Raw genomic sequence first — 13,259 nt, 5'->3', positions numbered from 1 at the left:
TACTGTGCCTGGCTAATTAAAAAAATTTTTTTTTCTGAGAGACAGGGTCTCACCATCTTGCCCAGGCTGAGTATAGGATTTTGCCTGGACGATTATTTTCTCCTAGCACTTTGTCTTTAAAGAGTGAGAAGAGAGAGTGTGTCTCTGGTTTGAACAACTCGCCCATCCGAATACCTAAAGGAGAACTGAACCATGGTTGGTACTCAAATGTGAAGCCTCTTTAAGGAACAGAGAAGCTCCACAGACTCAGGTGCTCACATCTTAGCTTCAGCCCTCTTGCTGTGCAGCTGTAGGAGTGTAAGTCTCCCTCCCCACTGGATTGTGAGCCACCGACAAGCTACATCTGCTCTCTCTTTGCCATCTCACTTTCCCTGTTCTAGCTCCTGATTTCTCAGCGCAAGATGTGAATTGAGCCCTCTTTTTTAGGGAGCCAATTGGAGACCATACTACGTATGTCAATTTTCCGTTAGTTACCCTGTGTCTCCAAATGATTTATCTTTTCATCTTTGCTTTTCTAGCAGATCATCCCCATAAGGACACAAACATGTGTTCCCTACTCACAGGAAAGACCCTCCGTATGCTCACAACCTGCCACCTACCATCCCATCTCCCTGCCTTCCTTCAAGCTAGAGTTACTGTGTTTACAATCACTGTACCCACTTTTTCAAAACCTCCTATTCATTCTTCAACCCATCCCAACCTGCTCCCACCGCCAGCTACTCATATGTAAACACCAATGATCCACCTTTTTTCTAAACATAATGTTGTCCCATAAACATATCACATGCCATTAAATTTCTTTTTAAAAAGTGCAAATGATAAGGAATGTGTTATGTACTGCCAGATTATCCCACAGAAGGAGAGAGAGAGAGAGAACCCGCCAAAGCGCAAGCTTCCTTTTAAAGCCATATCCTCCTGATGCTACGGAAAATGGTTTTCTCTCATTAACAGTCAGTTTACAATTGCTACCGAACTCCCAGTGAAAATGACTGACTAGATACATAGATCATATGAGATTATAACTGGGGTCTTTCAACTAACATTTATTTTGCATTTACCGTGTGCAGAGCACCCTGCAAGATTTGGCTCGTATAGAAAACATTCACTCACTAATTTACTCACTCGTCTAACAAATACGTATTGAGTGCCTGCCGTGTACATAGCACTGAATTCCTAATGTCAGCCACCATTTCAGCTGTTTAGAAATGTTTTAATCACCTGTCTGAATTTTACACTGCCCACCCCACCTCCAGTCCTGAAGTATTGCCACAGAAGGTTGCCAGTAAATCATTATTCATTATTCTCTAAACACACAAAGGCTCCAAGCCTGAAATTTCTTGCACACCATGATGGAAAGATGGCCTTGGGTTTTCCTGCTGTGTTCACAGTCGCTTCTCCCATTATGCTTTGCCTATGTATCTCCTCCATCAGCAGGTGGTAGAGAAGCAGGTGCATAACACCTTGGTCTCTGGCCATCTGCTTAACTTTCCAAGGCCCCATTATCTTTAGAAAGGGAAACTCTGAGAGAGAGACACACAGTGGCGTGTGTTTGGTTGACCGGCTTATGTACTTCAAAAGGCAACACCCCACAGGGGTTATGCACTGTTTGCGCTTCTGCTGTGTGGACGTGCATAAAGATAAAGGCATCTGAGAAGCTTTGAGGTGAGGGCTGTGGAAGTCACTGGGTGCCTGAGGTGCCATTCTTAGGCTGCGGTCAAATAAGAGTTTCGTGAAACGTGCTGAGCATAAAAGAACAACATATCTGCCTATGGCCGGTACTTAGAGCTACTTTCCCCCACCAGTCCCAACCCTACCATCATAAAAACAAACTGCTGCATTCATGAGATTCATTCAGATTGGAAGGGACTGATTCCAGCAGATTATTTGGGGGAAAGGGAGGAGCAAGGGAAGCCATCCACATCTTTGCAGCCCCTGAGTTCCTGTGCTGGCTGGTGCTGAGCAGGCCTTTTTCATGCAGAACCCAACGACTAGGTAAGTCACCCAGTAGCTCTTGTGCCTCACTCACACAGCATGCACTCAGTTGCAATATTTTTTTAATTAAAATTTTTGTCTTTATTTTTTATAGAGATGAAGTCTTGCTATGTTGCCCAGGCTGGTCTTGAACTCTGGGGCTCAAGCAATCTTCCCACCTCAGCTTCCCAAAGTGCTGGGATCACAGGTGTGAGCTACCATGTCCAGCATTAGATTCAATATTTTCTAAGACAGGGTCTAACTGAGCTGTTTGATCACCATGTTTCAATTAGGAATGCATTAGCTGCTGCAGCTCCAGCTATCACAAGCACCTTCACTGCCTAAGCAAATACGGAAAGCTGGGAAGTTCCAACAGGTGTCCTCGTGCATCTTAGTGACCCAAACTGGAGTCACTATGACTCTCCCTACCCCCACCCCATGAACAAAGGGGGCTTAAAAATCCGGTACTTCACTTCTGTAGTATCTACAGCAGAAGCAGGTGAGAGAGGAGGGAGCTGAGGTTGGAATATCTACCTTACCTTCCAACGTGAAGCACAGATTGTCACACCAAGGACCCTCAGAGGTCCTTGCATAATGTATAATGACTGGATGTGGTCATTATAAGATCAGGCATAGATCCTGATTCAGTCAATTTTTGGCAAGGGTAGCAGGACTGACTTTACTTATAGCATATAGCCCAAGCCAAAGTGACTTAATGCGGAAGAGCCACTGGGAACATCAGCTCCAGAAGGGGCTCTGGGTGTGGATTATTTTCCAGGAACACTCTGCAGAATGATTTCCTTAATATCCTGGAAAGGTGTGGCTCCCCTTGGGCCTGAACTTTTGCTGTTAAGAACCTAGATGAATGCTGCTGTCATATATTTTTATTATGCCTAAACTACCCCAAAAGTTCACTGTTTCTATTTTCCATACATTCTGTAAGTCCCTAAAATGTGTCAGGAGTGAGTGAGGTTTTGATGGTACAACAGAAACCAAAATAGATAGTGTTGATTTCCTCAAGGATTTTACAGTCTGGTGGGAGAACTGCATTTATGAAATCATCACATAAATAAGCATAAAATTACAAACTCATAATGCCACTAAAAAGGAGAGAGCTTTGAGAACATACCTGACCTTATCTGGGATACAGGGAAAACATCCCTAAGAAAGTGATTTTGAACAGAAATATAAAAGAATTAAAAAGGTAAAAGGATGGGCAGTGAGGGATAAGATTTCTAAGCATAGAGAACAGCATCTGCAAAGCCCCTGAGTCAGAGGAAAGAATGGTGTATCCAAAGCTTTGAAAGAAGAGCCAGTGCAGCTGGAACATGGTAAGAAGGAATAAACTGGTGAGAGATGAGGCTTGAGCTTGCAGGGCCAAGTCATGTAGGGTCCTGGGAAGACTTTGAAGGGACTCAAGTCACAGGTCTGACCTGTCATTATTCCATCTAACCAACCAATTCTTGAACATTTGCACTGAAAGAGATGACCCAGTTTCTGTCTGTGGCTTACAGCCTCGTGGAGAACCATTCTTATTCTGGTGGGTATTAGGGTTTTGAAGAGACACAATTAATGGCACCTTTTTTGCCCACTTTTGAAATCAATTGCAAAATAAAACAACACAGTCAGCAGAGGAAGATGATAAGGATGAAGATGAAGCAGATGAATCAAATGCCATTCTTATTTCTAAAAAGGCTGTGTCAGAAGACATAGCTCATTCTAAGAGCCAAAGTGAGCTTGCAAACTCCCTTCTGTCCAGTTCAGACTATGGGAGCTTACCTGAGGGAAAGTTTGGGTTTGCACAGGTTTCACACCTACCCAGGCTACTGTTTTCCACTGTGCTAGGTGGAGAGGGAAGGTAGGAAGAACTGAATTAATTAGTTCCAAATTGAATTCCTCCTCCCTCCCCAGTGTCCTTTTTTGTTTTTGTTTTAGTTTTTTTGGGGGGTGGGGGACAGGGTCTCACTGTCACCCAGGCTGGAGTGCAGAGGCACTATCCCAGCTCACTGCAACCTCCGCCTCCCAGGCTCAAGTGATCCTCCCATCTCAGCCTCCTGAGTAGGTGGGATCACAGATACACGCCACTATGCCTGGCTAATTTTTGTATTTTTGGTAGATATGGGTTTTCACCATGTTGTCCAGGCTGGTCTCGAACTCCTGAGCTCGAGCAATCCACCCACTTTAGCCTCTCAAAGTACTAGTGTTACAGGTGTGAGCCACTGCCCCCGGCCCCCAAGGTCCTTTGATAGATGAGCTTCCCTTCTTCAGAAATGTGGACCTACTGCTTCCACTTAGCAGCCAGGTCACTGTCCCCACATCTGTAGGGAGGGAAAGGGGTTGGACAAGAATCCAGCAGTACTTAGGGAGACTCTATTCTCATGATTGGAACTTCAGGAGTAGGGAATAAGTGTTCCTCCCTTGTCGTTGCTAAAAGACATTAAGAGAAGGGACTCAAAATACAACCTGGTCCTTTTCAGTGAAGATGGATTCTGATAAATGACGATGGATCACCTCCTACAGGAGAACACAATGCTACAATCCCCAAAGCATGTGACTTCCATGCTGAATTAACTTCTGTTTCCTTTTTCATCCACATAAGTAAAATTCTCCAGTTGTTTCTTTTTCAAACCTTGCTTGATGTGACAGATGCCTGCAGTATGTCTAAATTAAAAGGGTGACTTTTAGGGTCACAGAATGTTAGTGCTGGAAAGGATTTCAAGGTCATCAAGTCTAATCCTACACCTTATTTTATTGGAAAACACAAGACCCAGAGAGATGAAGTGGCTTGCTCAAGGTCACCCAAGCCGTTTGTGTCCTCCCAATCATTGGGATTCTATGACTAGTGATATTTCCAACTACATCACGTTGATATAGCTGAGAAACTCATTATTTATAGAAAACCTGTGATGCCTTTATTGAAACAAAGCACAGGTTTTTATAAAATAAAAGTCACCCTTTTATCTGTTAACAAAAATTTGTGTTTTGTTTATTAACTTTTTTACAGTGGAATAACCCCTGAACTAGTGGTTTGATTATTCTGATCCTAATAAATGTCTCCTTTTTAATGTTCTCTTTTCCTAATTAACCAAGTGCCAAGTAGAAAGAGATAAGTTATGCACTTTAATTACAATAACCCCAGGCTACAGGGGGAATTCTTATCACTGGCTTGGACCGTACATTCTGTGCTACTTAGAAGTAACATTGGTAAAAACTTCCTGTAAGCTGTGGATTTGGGATCCGAGGTGGCGGGGCAGCCAGGAAACAGAAGCAGTGAGGCTTTAGTTCCAGGTTTCTTCCATCATGCTGTGCCTGGTTCTCTCTGTGCTCATTTCCTTCTTATTAAAAATGGGAAATGACTATTATCCTGGATTATTATGAGAGAGGGAGTTTAGGATGCTGCAAAGATGACTGGGTTGCAGCAGCAGGAGCCCAGAATTCTAGATCAGCTCTGCCACTAATGAGCTGCTTCTCTGGGCGAGTCTCATGGATTCTTTGAGCCTTAGTTGACTCCTCTGTAAAATGGGCTGGTTGTGTTAGCTGATCCCTGCAGTCTTTCTACGAAAGTTAAAACTGCTTTGACTCTAAATCCTTGTGATTCCATATTCCTTTTCCCATTCTTCTTCCATACCCTATGTTTCCCCAAACTGAGTGAACTCAGGTTTCAAAGAAATAAGTTACAAAAAGTGTCAAAACAGAAACAATTTTTACAAAGACCAAAGAACATTATTCATTGAAAAATATGTGCCTTATTTTACTTGTCAAAATGAGCAGAGAATCTAGGATTATTTCCATTCTCATTATGGTATCATTTCGTAGCAGCAGCAGTTTGCTTGTGGTCCTTTTCTCTGAGGAGTTCCCTTCAGGAAACAGAATTTCCTAGAGCAGATGGAGGGCAGTAAGAGATCTCAGCCACCTGCATTCTAACCCTTGGCTTCTCTAACTTACAGGTTATTCTGACTGAACTATCTTTAGATACTCGATGCAAAAAAAAATTGTGCGATAGAGTCTTGTGGACATCGAACTAAGAATCATATTATCTTGTTCTAGAGTTAGAGCTTCCTCTAATGAGCTGCATGGTCTTGATTTTAAGTCAATTGTCTTCTGTGGCCTCAATTTCCATGCTTGTGAAATGAGAAGATTAGGCTGGATGGTGTCTAAGATTCTTTGCATTCTTAATTCTAGCTTCATTTGGGGAAAAGGACAGGATTGGTGGCAGTTTTGGGGGTCTTTGGATTGGGAGGCAGAGTCTCACCATGTTGAGCAAGGGCAGGACATAGTTCAGCACTGTGGGAGTGGCTCCTCTCACTCCTCTCAAAGGTGTCGGCCTTTGTTGAGTACATGAAGTGTTAGTGACGTGGAGGAAGGGAAAGGATATCAAGAAATCTAAAATGTGGTTTCTGTCCTCAAAGGATTTACAATCCAGTTGGTAAACACAAGGGCAAGAGTCTAAGGCCAGGATCCCAGAAGATGTACACACCACCTTACACATGGGTTGACTTTATCAAGCAATGGGCATTTATGCTGATCAGAGGCACATATCCATGGCTGGGTAGCCCCATCCAGGAGAAGATGAAGGAATGTCCTACAGGTCTTGGTGGCTTCTTACTTTGTGGAGTCACCATTTTTTCCCCAGAAGAGTCTGTTTTCTTTTTAGAATGTCGCTTGATTTTGGTCTTTTGATGGCACACATTAAACTCTGTCTCCATAGAATGCATGCCCCCTGGGAGAATATGTAGGCTGTGTGTAAGGAGATAGGAGTGGGAAAAAGATGACAATGGGAAAAAGCATTAACCAAAATCCTCGGGTAAGAAAATACAAGATGCATTCAGGAGACAACTGGCAGACCAGTTTGGCTATTATACAGCTTTTAAAGAGTATTTTTTAAAAAACAACAAAAACCAGAAAACGTAATTAGGATTCAGATTAAGTAACATGATGTCAAAAGAGAGACCAAGGATAAAATCTAGCCCTGCCATTCCTCATCTGCCTGCCTTTGAGCAAGTTATTTAATGTCTGTGTGTCTGTATCTCCACTTGGTAAAATGGAAGTAATAACACCAATTTGATAGTATTTTGTGAGGATTAACTTAAGCAGTGTATGAACAGCTCCTGGCACACTAAGAATGATCAACATATGGTAATTTTCTCAAATTCTCCGATCTTTCTACCTCCACGGTGGCTTTTTCTGCAATAGGCGATTAGGAGAGCAGTCACCGGACAGACCTTGGATGTGAGTTCAGCTCAGCCAGTTATAAACTGTTGGATCTTAGGCAAAATACTTAACTACTCTTAACTTCAGTTTTCTTATGTACAAAATGGGATTAGTCATACTTACCTTGTAAGATTATTGAAAAGTTTAGAAATATATCATGTTCAGCACCCAATAGTACCGGGTAAGAAGAGGAGAGGGAGTAGAATTCAATAAATCATGGTGATGGGGGGAAGAAGGAGGAAAAAAAGGAGCTGTTTCAATTGAGAACCTTGAATTCTTGATCAAGAAGCCTAGAATTTATGTTGTAGGCAGTGGAGAGTCACTGAAGGTGATTTTTCAGATAGGAAACCATAGGATAAAGATGAAGAGAATCTTAACCTTGTTGAGAATGTGTCAATAAGGCGCACAGGGCAAGGGAGAACAGCCTGGAGGGAGAGAGACCAACCTACTGAAGACAAAAGCTGGTTTGCTTTATGTATGTGCTATATAATTCTTTTACTACCAAATGGATTTCTTCTTCTGGAATCTAGCAATTCTGAATGTATGAGAGAGGCAGAGATAGAAATGGAGAGCGACGGAAAGGACAGAGGGGAGAAAGAGAAAGAGAGAGGTGCCAGGAGAGAGATAGATACAGTAGTTCCCTTTCTGCAGGGGATGCGTTCCAAGATCCCCAGTGGATACCTGAAACTGCAGCTAATACTGAACCCTATATATGCAGCAGAACTAGCATAAATTTTGTTTTCCTTCACAGTTTCACAGACAGAAGATTTGTTCTTGCCATAGATCTTAGCAACCTCAGCATGTGATTTTTTTTCTTTCCTTAATTCAGTTGAGAACTTTCACCTTTTAATTTAAAAGATGCACTTCATGGCTTCTCTTTGGCATATCTGAATCCCAGAATCACTGCTCTTGCACTGTGAGGCCATTATGAAGTCTGATAATGGTTACGCGAACGTAAGCACTTCGATACCATGACAGTGAATCTGACAACTGAGACGGCTGCTGACCAAGGGGCAGGGAGCATATGGAGCATGGATGCGCCGGACAGGGGGATACTTCATATCCCAGGCAGGACAGAGCAGGGCAGCGTGCTATTTCATCATGCTACTCAGAACTTATGAATTGTTTATTCCTGGAATTTCCCATTTAATATTTTTGGACTGTGGTTGATCGAGGGTAAATGAAATTGCAGAAAGCAAAAATACAGATAAGGGGGACTGCTCGCTGTACAAAGACAGAGACAAGAGGAGGGAGCTGTCCTCAAGGGCTTTTTGTGCAAAGACATCTGGCACACAGATATGCTGCATGCAGGTGGCTTTAGAGAACGTGCCTCCAGGTATAAATCTGGCATCGACAGGTTGAATTTTCAGTTGACAGGTGGGCTACTTTAAATAAAACTGGGGAATTGGTGTGGAAGGGGTGAGAACACCACCTCCGCTTTGTTATCCCACCTCCACCAAGATGTTCCTGAACCCCTGAGAACAGCTCACTCCACCATGTCTCTGGGTTATCTGTATCATCTGCTGACCACATTTGTGTCTTCTGGTCTGGCAGGAGATGGATTTCTGGTCAACAGCACGCCCCCTGACAAAAATGACTTTCTGCCATTTCCTTCCATTCCATTTTCAATCTGATTGCTGTTTTGCTTGGAGGAGTCCTATGGTCGGAATGTTTATGTCTCCCTCAAATTCATATGTTGAAATCCTAACCCCCAAGGTGGGGCCTTTGGGAGGTGCTTAGATCATAAGGGTGGAGTCCTTGTGAATGGGATCAGTGCTTTTTTTAAAGAGGCCCAAAGGGGCTTGTTTGCCCTTTTCACCATGTGAAGATGCAGTGAGAAGGCACCATCTGTGCCCTCATCAGATACTGCCAGCCCTTTGATCTGGGACTTCACAGCCTGCAGAACTGTGAAAAATAAATGTTTGTGGTTTACAAGCCATCAGTTTATGGTACTTTTGTTATAGCAGCCTGGACAGACAAAGTAGGAGGGTGAGTTTGTCTTCGTGAGAATGGTGCGTGATTTAGCTTATTCTGAAAGCAAAATGTCTTTAGTTTATGTTTTTTATGCTTTTTATGTTATCTTTCCTTTTTCTTTTTCACTAGTCATCCAAACACTGGATGTCTAAAAACTAGTGGGCATCAGCATCCTACCAAAGTCAGTTTCTGTTGCCAAAGTTGTTACTGCCCTAAAGGCTGGTGCCTGGCTTGTTCAGTTGAGAGAGGACAGCAAGTTAGTACCTGTGCTGGCCCAGATCCACTGTGAGGACGTGCAGGTGCCCTGGAGCCGCTCTTTGAAAGGCTACCACCTCCTGATGGAATGCTTCCTGTGTGCAGCCTAAGTCAGAGCACTGTGGATCAGTGGGTTCTGCGGATGACAGTTGAATAAAAATGCCAACTGAATGTCCCCCAAAAGACAATGCTCTGTATTGACGTCTGAGAGCTTTTCTCACCCACCTTTCAGTTCTAAAGATTTTGTCATCCTGCTAAGATGGATGAAATGGTTGGCCCCCAAGATACCTTATAGGGCCCCCTTTTTTTTGGTTGTGGGACTGTTTACTATAATCTCCCTTTCTTGTTTTAAAGACCGTTTAGTGAAATACTTTGTACATCAAAAGTATATATATAAGAGAGATATATATATAACATATAAAAATAATATGAATATTTGCATGTACCCAGCACTTACCTTAAGAAATAGAATATGATGGAATACTCTCAAAGGCCCCTGTGAATCACACCTCATTCACATCCTTTTTCTATCCTTCCTCGGGTATTTATGTGATTGTCCTGCTTTTTAAAAGAGTTTAAATTACATATATATGTATCCCTATGTAATATACTGTTTTGTTTGCTGTTGTCTTTTATATTATGTCATCAAACTAGATGTGTTCTTTTGCAACTTACAATTTTTTTGCATGAAATCATGTGAGATTAAGCCATGTTGATACACTAAATGATGATTCATTCCTTTCCCCTACTATATGGTACTCCATTTTACAGACATACTGTAAATAATTTAGTCATTCTTTGTTGATGGACATTTGGGGTGTTGTTTATTCTTATAAATCGCATATTTGGAGTATTTTTTCTATTACAAATTCTGATGCTATGAACCTGTTTTGCACATGCCTCTTGGTACACATGTGCAAGAGTTTCTCTAACATTTGTAAGTTGGGGTGGGATTGCTAGGTATGAACAAACATCTACTTTATGAAATATTTCCAAGTATTTCACAAAGTGACTGGACCAGTTTATGCAAGTACTGTATGAGTCCTCATTGATCCCATCCTTGGTAACATTTTTATTACCTGATTGACATTTTTGCCAGTCTTGTCAGTATGAAATGGAAGCTCTTTCTGGTTTCAGTGGGCAATTCCTTAGTAACTTACAAGAGGAAAGATTTTTTAATATGTTTTGGTCATTGATGCTTCCTTTTCTGTGTTGAATTCGTTGTTATGTTTCCAATACACTACGTTCCATTCGGTGCAGCTCTGCCTGTGGCTGAGTTAGGCTAGACAGTGGAGCAAAGGCCTGTGCTGATGAAAGGTGTGCTGCTTTTCTTTGTGAAGGCCCTGAGGAGGCGGGAAGTGGCCGCTATGGACCCCGTTATATCACCGACATGGGAGCCGGTGAGGATGATGAAGGATTTGAAGACGACTTAGATTTGGATATTTCCTTTGAGGAGGTAACAATAATCTCTGCTCTTAAAACCCAGGGTGTTTGTGTTTCCTTGCCGAACAAGGCAATTTAGCCAATGGACCATAAACATTGTACTTAAAAATGGGCCCATTTGCTTTTAACACTGATTTGTTTCCTCTGACGCTCAGTCTCCAGGGGCTGATAAATCAGTAGTAGGGAAGTACCAGCCGTGCTGATGTTCCGTAGGCAGCTCCTGCCTGCGGACTCCACAATCTGGCAAAAACATACTTCGATTTCCCACCAAGGGAAATTTCAGAAAATCGGGTATTATAAGGAAATGAACAATTCCTTGACAAAGTCATGCATCTTCATCATATTAGAATAAGAATAAATCATGTAATATCAGTTTTACTGCTGATTTTCTGAGTAACACAGGGAAAAGCACTGAAAGTCCCTGAGCATCAAGCTCTTTGTCCATAAACTGGAGTCAGTGTTGCCTTCCCCATCTCCATCCTAGGGTTTTCGGAAGTGACCATGTTTTAAAGTAGTAGGCAACAGCTATAAATAAAACAGTCCAATTGCCGTGCTCTGTGTTCATCCTCAACCCCTTTCCTTCTCCGGCTTTAGGTTAAACCACTTCCTGCTACCAAAGGAGGGAATAAGAAATTTTTGGTGGAAAGCAAGAAGATGTCTATATCTAACCCAAAGACCATTTCCAGGCTCGTCCCCCCTACCTCAGCATCTCTCCCTGTGACCACGGTGGCTCCCCAGCCCATTCCCATAGAGAGGAAAGGGAAGAACGGTGTGGCCATAATGTCAAGGCTCTTTGACATGCCTTGTGATGAAACTCTCTGCTCTGCTGACAGCTTCTGTGTCAATGACTACACCTGGGGGGGCTCGCGATGCCAGTGCAACCTGGGCAAAGGTGGTGAGAGCTGCTCAGAAGGTAGGCCCTTGGGGGAGAGGAAGAATGTGGTGATGAATTGGCACCATTGAGAGCCAGAGGGCAGTTTTGTGGTCCAAACATAGTTCCTTCTAGTCCCTTTTCCAAGATAAGTTCCGTCTTCCACATATTGGTCATTAAATTAGCTATACAAGGCAAATTGTGAGGCAACTTTCATTGCTTCTAAGCAGACAGCAATCCTATTTCTATGTGTGCCAAATGTGTAGTCCCTTTAAAGCAATCGATAAATCATCCTGATACTACCTTAGAGAGGTAGGTTTTACTATAATCACATCTCTACCAAAATATGCAGCTAAAACTTATGCATGAGGGTTAAGAAGGGTAACAACTGGGCCAACTTGTATTACACAAAGGCCTGTATAGCTGAGGGCAAGTGACAGTGGCCCTAAAGCCATTGGTTTCTTCTTAGGAAAGTCAGTGCCAGTCTCCAAAAATGCAACTTCTTCCTAAGAATTTCAGAAGCTCAAAGTCTCCAAGAATGAGAGTTGTAGGTATAAAAAGTATAGAAAAGAAGATAGCAAAGTTGAACAGATTAGTGAGGGTTCTCACTTAATGACATCCAGGTAATGCTGTGTATTGATTTTTGCTTTTGAAGCAGTGAGGAAATAGCATTCTTTTGTGTTATCTTTTTTCTTCTTCAGATATTATTATCCAGTATCCTCAGTTCTTTGGCCACTCCTATGTAACGTTTGAACCTCTGAAGAACTCCTATCAGGCATTCCAAATTACTCTTGAATTTAGGGTAAGAGGGACATGTTGTTTGATGAGTGCTTTTTGGACACTTTAACACAGCAATGTGCTACATTCAAAGGCTGGGGGAGAGGAAGGGAGGCAGCAGGAAGAGCGATCAAAGGTAAATATGACACAGAGCCTGTCTCTAAACCAGCTCATGAGACAATAGGATTGAGGAGCACATTCACAACATTCAAGTGTGACAGTGAGGAGACAGTGGGTTTGTATGTCACTGAACTATAGAGTGGCTGACATGAAGCTTCCAAGTGAGAATGTTGGGGTCTGAGCAATGTTGTTCATAATAGTAATTTCTCCCAGGCCAGGATTGAGAAGAAGCAATGCATTCCCCGTTCCAAAATTGTTTAAAAAGAGAGCCCAATTCTCTGTCTTCATTGTGATAGCTGTCACTGAACAAATAGAAAACTGTTCTCTATGCAATGTTTGCATTGTGAGGGCCCAGTGGAGGTTCTCTGATTTGAATCAACAGCAGATAAGAATTCAATCAGTGACCTCAGCTTAAACTGATTCTTTTGGGTATCTCCCAAAAGACATAAAAAGGTCTGGAGGTCTGGAAAGAAGTCTCATTTGAAGTCATGGCCACAGTGTTGAGTCTTCAAGAAATGACCCGTCTTAGTCTAAGACCACCAGCACAGCTTTCGGTTGAGCCGTTCTTATCATCCTGTTCTCCTGATAGAAGGAAAGAAGCAAATGTGCATTTCTCCCCAGAGGGAGGGAAATAGAA

At 42.5% G+C, this 13,259-nt stretch overlaps 1 protein-coding gene across 3 annotated transcripts in view; it reads left to right on the top strand.

The window, feature by feature from the left end:
• The window catches only part of LOC105473097 (EGF like, fibronectin type III and laminin G domains), a 200,475-nt gene that overhangs the window by 131,451 nt on the left and 55,765 nt on the right, over positions 1-13,259 (top strand). For all 3 annotated transcript variants that reach the window (XM_071098995.1, XM_011726726.3, XM_071098996.1), the window contains exons 7-9: positions 10,752-10,867; positions 11,449-11,767; positions 12,427-12,527. In XM_071098995.1, the coding sequence (XP_070955096.1) occupies positions 10,752-10,867; positions 11,449-11,767; positions 12,427-12,527 (536 nt within the window). The remainder of the gene's footprint in view (positions 1-10,751; positions 10,868-11,448; positions 11,768-12,426; positions 12,528-13,259) is intronic.

Source organism: Macaca nemestrina, chromosome 6 (genome assembly GCF_043159975.1).
Source record: "Macaca nemestrina isolate mMacNem1 chromosome 6, mMacNem.hap1, whole genome shotgun sequence".
Classification (NCBI taxonomy): domain Eukaryota; kingdom Metazoa; phylum Chordata; class Mammalia; order Primates; family Cercopithecidae; genus Macaca; species Macaca nemestrina.
Note: the sequence above shows the minus strand (reverse complement) of the source record. Positions and strands in the feature narration are given on the sequence as shown.